The following is an 18,943-nucleotide window of genomic DNA, read 5'->3' as shown; positions in this document are numbered from 1 at the left end:
AACCTCATGAAAACTCAATACTATACGTGAGTCGCATCGCGCGCTAAATGTTACCATGACAGTCTCTGCGATATAAAAATCTGGCAACCTCAATCTTGACGCTTTGGCTCAGTTATAGCAAATTGTTTACAGTTTGAACAACACAGGGTGGGTGTTCTACTTGAATTTTGGTCAAGTATTATGTACTAGAATGCTTGAATTCGTACCTTGTCCAGTGGTCCATTACCGATTTGTTTTGACAATGTTCATCATAGTGTGCGGAAACGTATTGTAGCCTTATTATTCACAACGGAGTCGACATTATTACAGAATCTTCGTTCTAGGTGAGGTGAAACTCTATTATTTGCTTCCATATAGCAGGTCAATTATTGGAATTGATAGACAAAGCTATAGACAAGGAAGACAAAAGGGTTATGGAGGGGTTCTACTGGTGGAATTGGATGGTTGCAATGGATAAAAGAGGTAGGTAATAGAATGACTAACGGCAACCTACGAGAGACCCTTCAGTTCGTCCATCATTTTCACCCTCACTGGAAAAAAAAGAATCTTAAATTTGCCGCCAAGAAGTATTTCCTCTTAAATCAAGAATTATGCTGGTTAATATACGCTACTTTTTTGCGTAACCCAAGCATTATTTTTCCTGAATCAAGAAAAAGTCAGCTTAAAGCGGCGAGCATTTCTTGTTCCATGTCAGGGTTTTTTACCTTTCGCTCTCACGAATTGTCTTCGTCATACAGAGTATATTTATCAAAAAATACTTTCTGTTCTTTTAATTTGTATTTTTTGACACTAAATACTATTAGTCGGAGCCCGACTTCCGCGTCGGCCGCGGAATGCGGAGCGGGGAGTCCGGCGCGGCGGTGGCGCTCATAATGAATAATTTTTCGGCGTCAGCGGAGAATCTACTTTGTTTCTCGGGGCGGCATTCTGGGCGGGCGACCCGGGCGTCGGGCGTCGACAGAGCCGAGGACATAAGATGACATTCCGGGACGGGACTCATTGTTCCCGCAACGCGCCCCGCCCGCCGCGCGCCCCCCCGAAAACAAATCGCGTCGCCCCCCGACCATTGAAACCGTCAAACGCCCGCTCGCCCGTCACGATATTCGGATTCCGGGCGCGGCGATTTATAACGGCTGTCCGACTCCGAGGCAGGAATTCTGTCGCGCACATGTCTCCGTGTCACCGAGCCAAGTGCTCTTGCCTCTTGCCCCACAGCGGAGGAATCGTGAAAGTAAATCATTCTTCTGAGACTACCCCCTCCCCCCCTCACCCCCAAGCGACGCAGCCGAGGGAGTCCCGCCCCTGTTTTTTGCTATTATTTTGAGGCTCACACTTTTGAGTTGTTCTATTTGTTGATTTAGCGATCACTCTAATTATTTTTAGAATATCATACCTTCAGTATTTGATTTGTGATTGAATCGAATCGATTGCAAGGAAAAGAATGTTAGGGGTTGTCCCCTAAAATTGTGGTACTGTCCTAATTTGTTGGATGATATCGAAGTCTACTATTAATTTTTGTAGTCCTGCAACATTTGGGTTCGTAGCCTAATTTTCTGGGAGTAGTACTACCGAAATTAATCGGAAATGTCCAAGTTGGGGCTTTACTCCAACCTCTTTTTCCCGTGTCCTGTGCCTATTTTGAAAAGGTAAATTTTCAGCATTAACAACTTGGACCCTGGGGCCTGGATGCACGTCGGAAGTTCCTGGTCTCAGTCAGAATTTTTGCTCATTTTCGATGATCTGTTTGCAATTTTCGTCACAATTCTTTCTAAATTTTCGCCTAAAATCCTGTTTTTTCCATAATTTATAGGCTGTAATTAATTGCTCATTATTACTTTGAAAACGTAAGTCAGGATCTGCCAGGATGCAGAACCAAACATTTGCACAGTATGGCAACTGTTTCCATATGGGTTTTTTCCCACTAAGTGCGAGACAGCGTTTCAAAAATGATAGAGAGCAATTCTGCGATTGAAAGATCGTATGATCTCCTACTGAGTTAGTATCGCTGTGTGAAATTATTTCTGATACAAATATTTTAACTCCGGTGTGGGTGAGAATGTATCGTGTAGATTTGAAGGCGTTTTCGAGTAGTGATCCCGTTCCCGCTGCCGATCGCCGCGCCACTTCAAAATCGCAGCGACGCAGGCGACATTGACGTCCACTTTGTTCCCGCTGCATTTGGTTGCGCGATGTAACGCAGTTGTGCGCGAAATGGATAAACAACGGCGGCAAAGTTCGATGTTCTATTTAAATTTAATGACAAAGAAAAAATTCAAATGAAAATCAATAAATTCAACATTGAATGATATCAAAGAATCTCTTTTCTGCTTTTTCTTGTATGTAATCTGTTTAGTAATATGGTAATTGTCCACGAAATTTTCTTGGATATAGGGACACGCGGGGGCTTCTGTACGGCACGAATGCAATATCTTGATAACATATTTAGTATGAAAATGTTCGTTCATAGCCGCCGATCGTCATGCGAATTTGCCGATTGCGCTCCATACCACCGGCACTAGAGCGTCTAGGCGGGAACGCGATAAAGTCGTAACCGTGGCGCACTAGGGAGTAACTGATCCGAATATATCCCCACGGTTAACCATACTGTTTGACTCGGAGGAAAACGGATTGGAAGAGTACGTGCGCGGACTATCATCGTCACACATTTCCAGCCACCCAACAATTGGACTGCTTTCATTTGAATTTCTGGCCCGGTTTAAAAACAACATGTGTGCCATTGGTTTCCCTATGCACATAAGTGTTTTTTCAGATGAGCCAGAATTTATAGTTCCAAATTGCAAAATGCAGTCCAATTGATTTACCATTTTCAAAAACAATTTTCAATTCGGCGGGCACCAAAGTCTATCTCATTGCCTCGTCATCTTCCTCGTCATCAGTTTGTATTTATATTTATTTTTTCTCTAGTGATATTTCTATTTTCTTTCGATGTAAATTTTTAATTCTGTAATGACGTTATTGGATGGCGAATAAACCAAAAAGAAAAGAAGAAAAGTATGAAAAATATTAAATAGTATGTAATATATTCGGTATGCACAAGGTCGTAACAAAAAGTGAGCTGTTGGCTCTCTCCAATTATTCAGCGGCCCATCATTTTCCCGCACAACAAGAATATTATTGCGGCAATTGGATAATTTCACGACGAGGTGGGTGTTGTTGCAGGTTGCCTGGATCAAGGCGGACACGAAGGCGATCCTGGCGATCCACGATCACGTGATCACGAACAACGCTCGCCTATCGGTGACGCACAACGACTTCAACACGTGGACGCTCAACGTCAGCAACGTCCGCCCTGAGGACAGCGGCGACTACATGTGCCAGGTCAACACTGACCCCATGAAAAGCCAGGTCAGCTCCAAATCAACTTTCCTCCAGCGTCATATCAAACCATTTTTCCCAGTGCCAAAACGTAACCTAATTCAACTAGGTTTCACGTATAATTCTTGACATGCAGATTTTTGTACTAGTTTCCAATAATTACAGTGCCATCGGCGTCCGTCGTTCAGTCTGCGCAATCAGTATGATCCATATACCGAGTCCACACTGACCGCGTGTAAAACCGAAGTTTGCATTCCGCCTATAGACGGAAAGGTCAAAAATGAACGAGCCGCCCACAAAAGCGGTGGGGCAAAATTTAACACAGTTTTCCTTAAAACATTTAATAAAATCCTTAAGGACGGTCATTTCCGTAAAATGTAAAACGTCCCCTAAAATGATATGATAGGATACTTTCTGCGCAGTCGTCGAAGAATAAATCTCAAAGTCGGAAAAATCGATTTTCCGTTTGGTGAAGGCAATACTATGATAATTAACAAAACTTACTAATTCGTTTAAAAAAATAAATAATAATGGTTGCTGAGACATGGACGGGGAAGGATCTACATATTCGAGATCGACAAACAATTTAAAGTGGTAAGTTTCCGAAACGACTTCATACATATGAATTTGCTGATAGAGGATCATATCTGTCCTCTTGGATGCAGCATAATTCTTTAAGGCAGCATTGTACACGGCTAAGACGTCCCTATACAAATAGAATACTCTTTCATATACCGAGTCCACACTGACCGCGTGTAAAACCGAATCAGCGTTGAATCAGCTTTACTCTTTTCGTGCGTCATTTCAAGCAAGTCCTTAAACGTGCTGATCGCAGTAATTACCCTCCAAAACCATTTTCATTTCCAATAATGTAATTAGTCAATAATATAAGTAGAAAGATTACGCTGCTAAGGGGTTTGCCTTGGTAATCAACTTTATTTTGTACTCTCTGAAGGTGAGCCGCCACTTCTACTGCAAGAGACCAAGAATGCATAGATTTAAGCGTATTCTGGGTTACTTTTGAACTTGCGTTACATTCGCTTTTCACATTTATCATTGTTTTTGGTCAACCACATTTTAAGCTCTTCGATTTTTAACGCCATGTTTTTACACGCTCTTTCACTATCTTAAAAAAACACATCGTATTCAATTAAACTTGATAAAAGATTCGGACACTGGTAATTTCTACTAGTGGTAAACACGCAAATGCTGGTAATGTGACATTAAATATACGCAATTTACGAAGCAAATCATTCCGATTTATTTTAGAGCACTCCAACATATAAGCTTTAAGTAATTTGTAGCTTCTCCGAATTCAACATGTCAGCGACAATATTAAAACCAATTCCAATTGGAATCATGTTTTGCAGCAAACTCTTGCTCAATGCCCTTCATTGCTCAGTAATTCTAACATCCAATATCTCATGCCCATGAATTCTTTTCTCGCACGGTTTTAGACGGCGTCGTTAGAAGTTGTGATACCCCCCGACATCATCGAAGGCACTGCCGGTGACGTCATGGTGCGAGAGGGTGGCTCGACCAAATTAGTATGTATAGCGTCCGGGTATCCGGCACCCAACATCACGTGGAAGAGGGAGGATGGTGGCGATATCATTCTCCGATCAGCTTCCTCGGACATTAAACATAAAAGTAAGCGTTAGAAACTTTTAGTAGCTTGTTAGACATACCGTCACCTTCCAGGCAAAGTATCACAAGCGCCATGCGACGTTTAAAAATTTCCGCCGCCTTTTTATTTTTTTACTGAGAAATTGGTGGTTGAATCTGTTCGAAAATTTCACTAAATTTTATCGGCAGCACAAAGAAAATTCAGTGAAATTTTCGGACAGCTTCGTTGAACAACAATTTCTCTGTAATAAAATAAAATGGCGGCGGAAATTTTTAAACGTCGTATGGCGCTTGTAATACTTTGCCTGGAAGGTGACGATACCTCTATTCTGATTTTATTTTCTCGGGAAAATAGAAATAACTTTGATCCTTTAATTTATAAAATTAAAGAAAGACAGTACCACTCGGGTAGGCATCACTCTTTAACAATGAAAAATCCGTGGAAGGATTAACAGGAGGGTAACGAGTGCTTTCAGTAAGTTCTCCTAATGATGATAGGTCACAATGTCCAAAGTACAAAAATGTCCAAAGTAAAAAAAGTTCCCAAGAAAAAATCGTCCAAGTATCTGGAATGTCCAATAGCGGTAACGCGGCCAAAATGAAAAATGCCCAAAGGTCCAGTTCCCATCAGTCAATTAATATTGCCATTTACCTGTTCGTAGAAATTCTGATTTACTCTTGACTTTTTGGTAGTATAAAGCCTTTAAGCTCTATATGTTGCCACTTGGTCAAATTATGTCATTATTGGGCAATTTTGTTTTTGGCCGAGTTAACGCTATTGGACATTCTAGATGTTTGGACATATTTTGGATATGGGCATTATTGACTTTGGACATATTTCTACCTGGAGACATTTATCTTTGGACAGTTTATTCTATTACCCTCCTAATCCACCGAAAGCAGGCGAACAATTTTCGGGAGTAAATACTTTTCCTTCAAAAACAGGAAGAAAAGGAGAAGCACAAGGATTGAAAGGGTCATTCCTAAATGTGCTAGGCCGAGCAAAGCCAAATGGCGAGAAACGTGGCAGTACCAGGACCAGTACCAGGTTGAGAAAAAACTTGGGAAACGTTAGAAGGCACAGAAAAGGTGGAGACATTCTGATGCGTAGATGCCCAAATTGACGAAATTGCAGTTGAAGTAACTGGCGCACTAGTGAAGGAAAAGAAGTTGATGAAATTGCGGTTCAAGCAATAGGTGCACTTATAAAGGAAGCAGACATGGATGCATCAAGAATGCTTGCTGTGGTCACAACTTCCTCTTGCTCTCTTAATAATAACGATAAAAATGAATACTTCCTCTGTATAACGCAATGAATTATATCGTGATGATGCGTTTATTCAGTTATGTTGCACTGGTAAACATTCTCGCACTGGAACAAAAAACACATTGGATCTAGAGTCCAGACTCTTGAAAACATTGACAAGAAAAAATACTATTGATTCAATCGGATTTTTGCTTGAGTCAAAACGAAATCCGCTTAAATTAAGAGGCTTGGTTCTTGATTTAAGCTAGATTCTGATTGAATCAAGAGTACTTTTCTTGTCGATGTTCTTAAGAGCCCGAACTCTGATCCAGTGTGTTTTTTTTTCCAGTGCGAGTTTCCAAGTTGGTCGTTCATCTCGGGTTCAGTATTTTTTTCGTCCATTAGAATATATTTCTTACTAATCTGGTACAGTGGGTACGTCTGTTCTAGCGAAAACCGTGCACGGCAGCGAGTTATCGCTCACGCAGGTGACTCGCAGCGATATGGGAGCTTATATTTGTATAGCAGCCAACGGGTTCCCGCCTTCAGTTAGTAAAAGAATTATGTTACATATCCATTGTAAGTAAAGAAATTACGGAGTAATTTACTTCATTCGTAGTTTTTTATCAAGATTTTTGCACGCATTCCTGCTTATTGTGCTAGTTTTGTTTTATTTGTATTTATTTACCACGTTATTTCTCCTTGCCATGCAATTCAGTCCAGCGAGTCACGCCACAGTTGGCTATTCTTGCAGTTTCATCACAGTTCGATCATCTCAAGTGTCTCATGATGACAGAATTTTGATTTGGGGGAGGGGGGTTGAAAATGAGGAATGCTCCAAAGAGGCGAAAGGCCACAAATGGGGTAGATGGGTCGTGTTTCCGAAGAGCTGAAGATGATTCGTTCCATTCCATGCAACTTTTTAGTTACCCGTCGTCCTCATTGATAGATTGATCAAAATATCATGGCAGGTGATTACGAGGGGTGTTCAATAAGTAAGTATCCCCCCTTGTGAAATCTATAAAAATGGACCAATTAAAAAAAAAAAAAATTGGTCTTAAAATCTCTCTTAATATTACTGGGCTCAACAAAAGAAACAGCAAAAAAATCGGACAATGTGCGGCTGAATACGAGCCGTTTAAACGCGCCGAGGTGTGCGCCGCTCCCGCCGGATCCGCGGGAATTGCAAGTCCAAGAGAGGTCACAAAAGGAGGAGCTCCTTTGGCAAAGCTTTTAGAGCGTTCTTCGAACCAATTATGGACCATTCCAGGTCAGCATATAATTTCACTCGGCGGGTATTGGGGATAACTTCGTAATAACACGTGTTGTGAAGTTGTTGGATTTCTTCCTCATGTGTCGAAACGTATATTCCGTTGACATCATAAATTCCATGATACCTTTCTATACTTTCGTTAAATTCTTCCGCAACCATGAATGAGCGGGGGTTGCCGGCTAGGTGCGTCAACGGCACGTTGAGGGAACTGTGACGACAGTGTCCGTAACAGAAGAAACAAGTCTGTAAGTCGTAACGTTCGTTTTGGGATTCGAGTCGTTCATCATTGACGAAAAATCAAAGAAGTTATGTGTGGAATAAGGAGTTTTCCTCACTTCTCCAAATAATCTTACAATCGACTAGTCAATTATCTCGTTAAGATAAAAGTTGTTTAAAATGAAAACTCATGTTGCAAAACGAGTTCGTTCGAAAATCTCTCTAATGTTCCAAAGAATAAGTTGCGAACGGTTTATTTCATTTTTGCACCAAGTAAACGCGTAAAATTACGTTAAAACGTCAATAATTTGGTGAATTGAAGTACGTTGGGAATGTAGGCATCGGAGGATAAATTTTTATCAGAGAGGATTTGTTTTCGGTCAAGTAAAAAGATTCATACTTCGAGAAAACCTATACGATGGACAAATATTGTTGTCTGAAAACGATATGATTCAGATTCAGATTCAGATTTCATTTATTAATAAAGAAAAAACGTAATACGGAAATTAAGTTGAAGCCACTACAAGTAAACTTGCCAAGAGGTCTAGCCTCGTGCGGCAAAAGTAGTAAAACATAATCTATTTATAACAGAAACAAAAGAGATCATATCAGACGATTGGCACCACTGCCTACTTAGCTCAGTCTTATATGTAATTAGTTTTACTTGGTGACGATATAAGTAGGTAAAAATCAACAGAGAAGAAAAAGAAAAAACACACCAAAATTTAAGACCCTAATTACTTCTAATTCAGAAATGAAGGCATAGAGAGACATGAGAACTTGTAGGTATGTCGGTATATGTAGATCGGGATACACAGAGAGGAATAAAATGATGCCGTATTCGGCTTATAGGAAGGTGGAAGCTACTTGCTGCTGCTGAAGTCATAACCATGACGAGTTGCCGAATAGGCAATACGGTTATCGCCTCTATTAATCATCCCGTTTGATTCGGCGAAAAAAGGATTCGACTTGTAAGCACGGAGGGTCTCGTCCGCGCAAATTTCCGGTGTGACATGGTCACTATGGACAGTATTCAAACCAAATTTGGGCATGTTTTGAAAGTCTATGCCCACAAAAACGTAAAAAAATTGCACCCTCGATTTCACATTATCAACGGTACATTAATGCATGCAGAAATGCCCAGACAAGTGCCACTTACCACTGTACTCCGGCAACGCAACTGAAGCTACAAAAATAATAACAAAAGCAGAGAAGACACCCAATATAACCCGGGCAAAAAGAAAGAAAAAAAAAATTGTTGTCAAAGTGTGTTGTGAGTTTCTTTTTATTGTTTCTCAATCTTTAGTATCAACGACTGTTATCAATTATTATGAAGGTGCACACCGGTGAAACAAGCTGCAAAATATGTGGGCAGACGTTATCAAATGTTTCTAACTTAAGGGAACACATTCTTTTTACAGACCATGAAAACCATCCACCCTACACCAAGGGCAGTCCAGTCCCACCTGATGTCCCGCAGAATCCTATTAATAGTTCTCGTACCAAAACTCAAGAGAAGCTGTGTACTCCCATTTTCAAAGACTACTCAGAGACTTTTCCTTGTAATTTGAGCAAGAAAACGTATTCTAGATACGATGCTCTGCGCCAGCACGTGAAGATGCACACCGGTGTAACGAAATGCAAAATATGTGGGAAGGTTATGCCAACAGTCGGGATGTTAAATAGACACTTGGTTTCCCGGCCTGCATCCCCGTGCCAGGGCTGCATTTTTCGCCGAGCAATTAGTTTGCTCCGATTAGCGCTCGAACCGTGTCCGACTTGATGAACTTGATCAAAGTTTATAAATATTATAATCTATACATATATATATATATATATATCAATATAATAAAGCGAACTTCATGAGTTGTATAACCGTAACTTTTTATTTATTTTAAACAAAAAATTTGTTACTATGCGACGTTTCGGTGGCTTATTATTCCCACCATCATCAGGCAGAGACTGAGGCGACAGAACAAGGAAAAACAAGAAATAAACACCTAGTCCTCCGATCCAACACGGTCAGGGAAGAGAGGAAAAGATAGTTACAATCTAACGAACATTACAAACATTGTTGCCTGAGTTACAGCTATTAATAAACTTTGATGGTCAAAATTGAGACACCAAGCTTTAATTATTTAAAGTTAAGCCCAAGATTAATGGAAATCAATAAATAACTCCTTCCACAATAGCAAAAATAATTCCTATTGATAAGACATAATGAAAAAATCAAGATAGCCAGTCGCTCTTCGTCCACGGTTACGGTCTGGATCGTAATCCCACCCCCGTCAACGCAAGTGCTACTCGCTTTCGGAGTCCCAAAATTCTATTTCGCAAGTTCCCGAACAAGGCCAGGAGCCCATTCCCGCCGCGCCGCGACTGCCTTCAAACCCCCCCTCTTGTTGTTTTCGCTTCGTTAAAATTTTGTTGATTTGTGGTGTCTGTGATTCTGCTGGGTGTGATTAAGCAAGGTTGCGTTGTTGTGTACTCTGTAAAGTGAATTCTATAAAGTGTATTATCCTTGAATAAATCGCGATAAACGTGACTGGTGTCGTTGAATATTGATCTCGGATTTAAGCAAACCTACAATTGCCGTGCCGTGCTGGGTAAGCCCAATTTCAGTTTCTCCCCCTTACTACCCCCCCCCCCCCCCAAAGAGTTCACGGAGCTGGTCGTAGTTCCCCCCCAATTACGACCTGGTGGAACCGCCCCCTTTTTTTGTGTTATGCTGTTTTGTTGAGTGGTTTCCTAGTCGTCCCTGCAGTGCACTTTGAGTGATCTGCAGCCCCACGTTCCAAAACATACATCAATATAATAAATATATAAGAACATCAATACAATAATGATAATACAATACAATATACAATAACAATACATAAAACAATCCATCAATAATACATATAATAACATAATACATACAATACATCAATAACCATAATCCATAAGCATATAACCATATAATACATCAATATAATAATTTATAATCGAAATATATACGCCCTAATTTGATTGGTATGACAGTTTTAGAGCAAGCCAAGTGTAAAATGAATGATTTCTACTACAACGTCTTGAAACATCGATATAAGAATGACATTTCAGTTGTTTCGAGTGACACGGACAGCTTCACACTTTGAGGCTGAATTTTGATATTCAGATCATTGATTGCAGCACCAATATAGCAGATCAGGAGGTAGAAGCAGTTTTTAGTCAGAGTCCATCAGACGATGCCTGCATAAATATTACTGTCGATAGCCAATTCAGTACATGTAACTCAGTCTTTGAAGACTGCCTCTCTCAGGTTAGCGATTCAACAATCGGTGATGGTAGCACTGTCATAGTGGAACAGGAGATACAAGCTGTTTTTAGTAGAAGTCCTCTACTAAGCCCCGCCTGGAGTGATATTACTGTTAACTCTAGCCAATTGTTTTAGATGCTTTATGAATTCCATTTGAAGTTAGAAAAAAATCTTGAGGAAAAACTCACTTTCTTTAATAAATTTTTCGAGGGACTAATTCACGCTTTGAGATTGAATTCACTTTAAACGTGCAAGACCCACAACCTGACATGAAATTGTCGTGCCTCGGGCTCCGGGCTATCAAAAATAACCCTTCAGCTAGCTCAGCAATGCGTGGGAGGAAAAACTCGGGCACGCAAAAAAAATAATACTAAGAGAACTCCTAAGAGGCAAAAAATATGGCAATAGCAAATTCTAGGTTTGCGTCTTCCCAATGCAAACTGCAGCCGCGCAGCCGAGGTGGCCAGGCAGGGATCCCTTCCCAGCTCGTCCCATCACATGTGCTCCTGCTCCTTTTCAAACGCTTTCCCCCGCGCAAAAGCGATCCTGAGGACCAGCACTTCGCGCAGGCAAGGCAGGATGAGAGGAAAACACAAAAGAGGGAAAGCCTAGAAAATATATGCCCAACTTGTCCCAGCGCGCAAATCGCGGAAGCAAGGAAATAGCATCCCTGGAGAGAACTACGGCCCCTTTTCCCGAGCAGAAATCATACTCATGGATTTTCACGCAAAAGCGATCCGAAGACCGACGCTTCGCGCAGGAAATACACGAAGATGATCCAAACTCAGAAAAGCGAATAGAAACTAAAAAAAAAAATGAACTCCTTTACTCGAGCAGAAATCATGCTCATGGATTTCCTCGCAAAAGCGATCCGAAGACCGATGCTTCGCGCAGGAAATACATGAGGACGACAAAGCTCGGAAAAGCAACTAGAAACTGGAAATGGACTTTATGGGAGTACAAACTGATGAAAAATAAAAAAACTGAGATACAGAAAAATGAACACTTTATATAGCAAAAAAAATGACACGCACAAGCTCCAACCAAGAAAAGAAGCAACAGCTACGAAGTACAAACCGAGTGATGATACATAGCATAAATATAAAAAAACTCCTTCCAAATCATATCTTCTCATAAACGTCGCCCAAGGGGAGGCAGTATAAGACTGGCCCCCAGCGGCCTGGCGGCCGTGGCTTTTAAAGCTTCGCGTATGGGCGAGCGGCGGGGTCCCAGGATGCTGGGCTTTGGGGCACGTGTCGAGGTCAACTCATCTCCGAAGGTGGCATATGCAAAAGAGGAAAAAGGACTGAAATGCCTTATCACTAGAGATGGTCCGGCTCGTGAGAAAAGTGCAACGCGGAGTTGCCATAGCTAACAGCTTGTGGCACGACAACGCCCCCGCATCCCGGAAATTTTCGCCCTCGAAAATTGAGTTTAAACAGCCAAGAGAAAAAGGCGTAAAAAAAAATTGATATTCTGAGAAATATATGAGAAGGTTATTTGGAATTCACAATAAATTCAAAAGTTTTGTGTGCAATTTTGAAAAATTACAAGTTCAGAAAATACAGGGTGAGAAGCATAAGAAAAGGGAATGCAATTTGAAAATATGCAATTTGGAAAATTACAATTTTAGAAAATACAAGGTAAGAAATGTTTAAATTGAAAAAAATGCAAATAGAAAGTATGCGTGTGGAGAATATGCAATTTGAAAATATGCAATGTGAAAAATTACAAATTGAGAAAATACAGGGTAAGAAATTTTTAAATGGAGAAAAACTGCAATTTGAAGAATTACAAGTTGAGAAAATACAGGGTAAGAAATTTTTAAATGGAGAAAAATTGCAATTGGAAGAATTACAAGTTGAGAAAATACAAGGTAAGAAATTTTTGAATTGAGAAAAAAAAATTGCATGTTGGAAATATGCAACCACAGACAAATATGCAGACATAACAAGGAAATAGAAACACATCAAATTCAAATGAATTCAAATACTTCAAAATTCAAGATTCATAATTCAAATACTTCAGAAGGAAGTGTAAAAATTGGTGACTTTTGGAGAAAGTCAGGGGTGCATGAGAAAATAAGGGATAGTGTACTGAGATGCTACGAAAATGAAATAAATTTTTTTTTTTTTTTTGTATATATTTTTTTTGTTTAATTTTATTTTCATATTCATTTTTTTTAAAATTTTATTTGTTTTCTTATACATAGAGAGAAAAAAAATGAGATCATTAGACTAGAAAAATCGTTTTGATCGAGAGGATTTCTGAATTTCTGCGGGAGAAATTTCTCGCAGAAATTCAGAAATCTGATCATGGAATCGATGGTGTGAAAACTAGACTTTAGAACAACATTTCATTTTCATAACATGAGGGGCAGTTGAGGAGGAAATCGCAGGTCTGAGTTGACGAGTCAACTGACCGATTCACCGGCCGATGTGCCGTACCGGCTCTTCTTCTGTTTCTTCTCCTTTTTGCCGGGGGGGAAGTAGGTGGAGAAGAAGTGTTGAGATGAGAAGAAGTTGAAGGGGTAACAGAAGGAGAGGGTGGACTTTTAGAAATGGAAGAAGAAATAGAAGAAGAAGGAATTGACGAAATGGGAGTTGGGTTATAACTAGGAATATGGGGTGGGGTGTCGACTCGATACTCAGGGGTTTCAGGAATGGGCCTGGGAGGGGTTAATTGGGAGGTGCTAGGAGCATCAACTTCGGAGGGAAGTTGGCGAATTGGGGAGGTGCCAGTGATGTCCGAACATCGGGAAGTAATCATTGGTACTGATTAACTCATCCAAGTAATTCAGTGTTTGATATAGATGGACAGAGGATGGTCTATATGTTGCGATATTCTGGCGACGAACAATAGTAGGGAACGCCCTTTGATAGACGAGAGCCAACTGAATGACTGGGTCAATTTTCGGGGATGGTTCGACTTTTGGGTCTATGTTTCTGTCTAGAACAGGGATTGTCGTATCAATAAGCACTGTGTCTTGTTCAGTCTTTATTGAGGAACCGGGGGCGTTTATTGGTTCTGTTAGATTCAAACTAGTTAGTTTAAGATCTTGAGTGACCTTATCGACTAGAGAGTTGGAAGCCATGATAAACGATGGAGATACCGATTGACAAGCAACAAAAAGGAAGGTTGAGAAAGAGCTAGAATGGAATATAGCTCTATCTCCGCGAACGCGAAGAACATCGCCGCCGAAAAGGCAATAGCAGATGTCATTCGAACATGTCTGGGTCCACAACACATATACATAGAAAAACTTGAACTGGGTCGTTAGAAAGCACCCTAAGGGAGTAACGAGGCTTTCCTTCGAGGCTCTTTTTTAATTATCCTTAGTGCACTGCGCCTCTTCGAAGGTCCTTAGCAGTGATGGAGGTACCGTATTCAAAATTTCCATTGCTTTGTTGTTTACTTGTCTTCACTCCGAAGGCAGCCTCTGAGGGCCGTCACCAAGTATATATCTAGCAGGGGAAAAGCTCAAAAATTCGTTTGGCTCCTCAAGGTCATTTGTTGAAAGGATCTTCGAGCGAAGAGCTCCCCTTGCAGACGAACAGACGGAAAGCCAGCAAAAATCGGCACTGTAATCGAGACTTGAGTCGGACGTCATCCCCGAAAGACTGATGGCGAAGAGAAAGGATTCCATCAAGGCTGAAGACATGGACGTAATCGGAATCAAATTCAACGTGCGTTCGAGCGGAGGGTACGCGAGCGGTCGTAAGGGGGTGAGACACCCCAGCGATGGGAGGAGGGTGGGAAGGTGTGGATAAACAGAACGCTTATCGCTCCGGTTACCGACTGCTAAGTCTATTCATGCCCCGAGTTTATCCATAACTCTCCTCTCGATCCGCACTGCTCTCCGGCTATGATTTATTGTTAAATACTCTCGGAATCACCTCTTCGCCTCGTTCTTTTCCCAACGAGTGGCTTCCTCCACCCCGCGACTGCGATTGTGATGAGTTACCCACGTCTGTCACCAACCCGCGCCGTTGCCAGCATCGAGGACTGCCGCGGACTGTACCCTCCGCAGTGGGCACAGCGAGCGTTTACGACCCAACGCGACGGTTCGGAGACTCGTCTGAGTTCCGAAACGCCTTCAATGTGACGTGATACTTCCAAAGCTTACACGGGAGCTGGAATAGTTGCTGCGCCTTATCACGAACGATTACGGCAGATGTAGACTATCGCGGATATTAGTTTCCAAAATCACTTTCAGGACGTTCAACTATTATTCAAAAATTATGAGAAACGAAGGAAACATTGGACAAACTGGAGCCATGTCGGTGTTTGAAATTTTAGTTTAGAGATTGCAGTTTTGGTTTTTCCTTTAAGGGTATTCTGCTTTGCTTAGGAAGACCGCCGTATGTGCCAACAGACGTTAGCATATTTCCCTCCAGAAGAAATGAATTTAATGGGAAGATTTTGACAATTTTTCTCTAATTTTTTAAATAATTTTCTCAAAATATATGCTAAGATATTTGAAAGTTTCCATTAAAATTATGATTAACTTTCCCCAAAAACACGTGTTTTATCCGGACAAATTTGGCAACTCTGATTGTTCATTCGGCGGTCTTCCCTAGCACGGCAGAATTGTGCATATTGTAGCTATTTAGTTACATATTTCGGAAAACGGGTATATCGAGATGCATGGATTTTAGCACATAAAAAATGGCTTACACACACCGATGCATTTCGGCTTGTGCTATCATTACGGTGTTACAGATTATAAAAATTATTCACGAGAACAAAGAATTACATTTTAACAACTGTTTCGATGGTGAATTCGTCTTCCTGAAAGGAAAACTGAAAGAATTAAAACTAAATAATTCTAGTTTGATGGTGAACATTAGAATATTGTATATTTTCAGCTCGGAATAATAGGGTTTTAGCAAGTTTAGAAGTAAGAACTAGAAAAAGAAAGAAGTGAAGCAGATGCCCTGTTAAGGCGAACAACGAGAGCTCCGCAATAGTCTTATTAAGATCAAGGAAAGATTGGCTACACTCAATAGACTTGAGTGCTTCAGCGTGATCTGGGTTCGATACATTTTCCAACACTAAGTCTTTTAGCTGATGGTTCCGAGTATAATGACTGATACAAAAGGGAGGAGAAGACGTTATTTAGGAGGAAATGCTCGTTTGAACGAAAATTTGGCGAAGTAACCATCTTAGTGCACCTTCACCCGACCGTAAGGGGGGGGGGGGGGGGTGTTCGTTTCCCCGCATGTCTCTCCAGAGCCGCTCAATGTGATTGGAGTGTTTCCGGTTTCTGGGTCTGAAAAATCATAGGTGTGATAGACAGTTACCCGCCAATATCCTGAAATACGTTAGATGAAAGCACAATAAAACGAAATAAACCGATTACGTCACAAGCAACTATCAATTATAAAAGATACTTAACTTATTAACGTTCTCGCACTCGAAAATGACCGCCGATCGGACCTTGAGAATTCCTTTCTTGTCGCTTCTGAATGTTTTTTCGTCACTCCAAATACAGTCCAGCCGATATCTAAGTTGCTTATTCACGTTCTAGTATGCGCATGCGGGAATGACCGCTGATCGGACTTCCGTTCCGGTCCATCCATTGGATGCGCACTTCTCGCAGGAATGAAATCCAGTCATTATTACAACAATCACTCATTTTCACCCTTTTTAATATGTATTGCGCTCTTGAAGGAGGAATAAATAATATGAATTTACCAAAATTGATCACTTCAGAAAAAAACTGATTGCATGCACTTGACTGAAAAAGGTCCCTTTCAAGTGTTCCTCTCTTGTCCTTTGGACGAACCAGCGATGTTGTGCCAAATTCGAGAATGTCATGCTCAATGAGCGGTTGGGAGACAGTAGGCGAGCGTCTTTTTCCTTCTGGAACGAACTTGAATAAAACTCAGTGTTTTGAATAGCTCGAGGGACCTTGTAGATCAGAGGCAGGTGCTAGAGAGTCAAAGCTTTCAGCATGAAATAAAGAGTGGTAGTTTTCTCAGAAAGTTGGAATTATGACTTGGCACAAAAGTTGGCTCAATAAGTCCTATCATCATAGAAAACAACTCTTTTACTGAAAACTAGCATGACTAACTGATAGCACGTTGGATGAGAACAAGAGAAAAGCAGCTTTACTCAAGCATGCTATCCAGGAGGTAAAAGATGGAATTATTAGAAAGGTCGACTAGTGCTTCTTTACTCAAGAGAGCAGTCACAGAAAAGTTAGAGAAAGGAATGTAGCTTTACTCAAGCATACATTTGAAGTGAAATGGTTTGCATCTTTACTCAAGAGTGCAGTTACAAGAAAGTTAGAGAGCGGAATGTAGCTTTACTCAAGCATACATTTGAAGTGAAATAGTTTGCATCTTTACTCAAGAGTGCAGCATAGAGAGAAATAGAGACTAGTGCAGCTTTTACTCAAGCATGCAGTCAAAAGGAAGCAGCCTTACTCAGGCAAGCCTAGGAGAGGAGTAGTTGAGCTCTTGGAGATGAAAAAGAGACTCTTTCGCAGTGGCCGCTGCCGCTGTATTTATAAGAGTGATTACATAACCGATGGTGGCGTGATGTCGTTGCGTAACTCCCCTGGCTTGTTATGTAATCGCGGTTACATAAGTTCTCAACTACACGGCTGGTTGCCTGATTGGGCAGGTGCAAAATACAATGCAAAATAAAAATGTAAAATAACTGAAGTAGTCTTCTTCATACCCCCCACCATTTTTTTTGGAGGAGAAAAAAAATTAGATGCAACAAAGGGCACGGTAGTGCCACAAACCGGTGGACAAAGACACAAAATGCAAAGCATACACAATAACACTAGATAAACAGGGAGAGATTGAAATTCGACCTCTCGATAAGTAAAAAAAAAATTGGCGTTCTGTCGCACAAAGAAAATTTTCAACCGTGAGTGAAACCGTTTTTTAGACTTTGAGCCTGGTATACATATTTACACATAATAATAGAACGAAAATCAAATGTTATTCCTGAAAATTGAGATTATCATCATAAAAAAAAAGAATTCGACGCACTGAAAAGTGACAAGAGGTGGTTAAAGTTGGTAGACAAAGAAGATTTATTGCAGCTTTACTCAAGCATGCAATTGAAACAACTTAGAAAGGAAGGAGGTAAGCTTATAAAAAAAAAATTATTTTATTTAAAACACGCAGCGCTAAGTGAGGGATCGCATCGGTCTGACCGTCATTTTCCGGTGACGAGTGAGCATCTACTGACCGCTTGAGGACGAGTCTAGAGGCAGACGACACAGCTTCACTACCGGTCGCTGCAATTCGCGTCCGTCCGACCTTTGGACTGTTACGACGCGGCTGACGTTGTCTGCTCCCGGGTGGACATGGGTGACACGTGCCAGTGGCCAGTGTAGTGGAGGTGTATTGTTTTCCTTCATTAGGACAATCTCATTCTCGGCAATAAGTTCTGTAAAGTGTTGCCACTTTTGCCGTAATTGCAATTCGTGTAAGTATTCCAGCGACCATTTTGCCCAGAAGTCCTGGGAGATGGCCTGGAGTAATTGCCATCTTGATAGGTAGTTGCGCGGTTCCTTACTCCAGTCGTATTCCGGTAGACTTAGAAGGGGTCCACCTACAATAAAATGGGCTGGAGTGATCACCTCAATGTCCTCGATGTCAGATGATAAATCGCAGAGGGGTCTAGAGTTCAGTATAGCCTCGATTTTATAGAGAAGAGTTGACATTTCTTCAAACGTCAAGCTCTGATCGCCGATGGCTCTACGCAAATGATACTTAACGGATTTAATGCCAGCTTCGAAGATCCCTCCGAAATGGGGTGCGATGGGTGGGTTGAAATTCCAGCAGATTTTTCGTTCGGCCAACTTTCGCCGTAGTTCTGATTTGTTTTCGGGACTTTTAAGGAACTCATTGAGTTCGCTCAAATGGTTATTGGCCCCCACAAAATTCGTCCCATTGTCGGAGCAAATCTCTTCGCAGAGGCCCCGCCG

At 41.1% G+C, this 18,943-nt stretch overlaps 1 protein-coding gene across 3 annotated transcripts in view; it reads left to right on the top strand.

Moving 5' to 3' along the window:
• LOC109042662 (Dpr-interacting protein beta) overlaps positions 1-18,943 on the top strand; it is a 404,914-nt gene that overhangs the window by 343,700 nt on the left and 42,271 nt on the right. For 2 of the 3 annotated variants that reach the window (XM_019059547.2, XM_019059545.2), the window contains exons 4-6: positions 3,181-3,366; positions 4,794-4,986; positions 6,641-6,787. In XM_019059547.2, the coding sequence (XP_018915092.1) occupies positions 3,181-3,366; positions 4,794-4,986; positions 6,641-6,787 (526 nt within the window). The remainder of the gene's footprint in view (positions 1-3,180; positions 3,367-4,793; positions 4,987-6,640; positions 6,788-18,943) is intronic. The other variant, XM_019059546.2, reaches the window with a different exon arrangement.

Source organism: Bemisia tabaci, chromosome 6, assembly GCF_918797505.1.
Source record: "Bemisia tabaci chromosome 6, PGI_BMITA_v3".
NCBI lineage: Eukaryota > Metazoa > Arthropoda > Insecta > Hemiptera > Aleyrodidae > Bemisia > Bemisia tabaci.
This window is presented reverse-complemented; position numbering and strand designations above follow the sequence as displayed.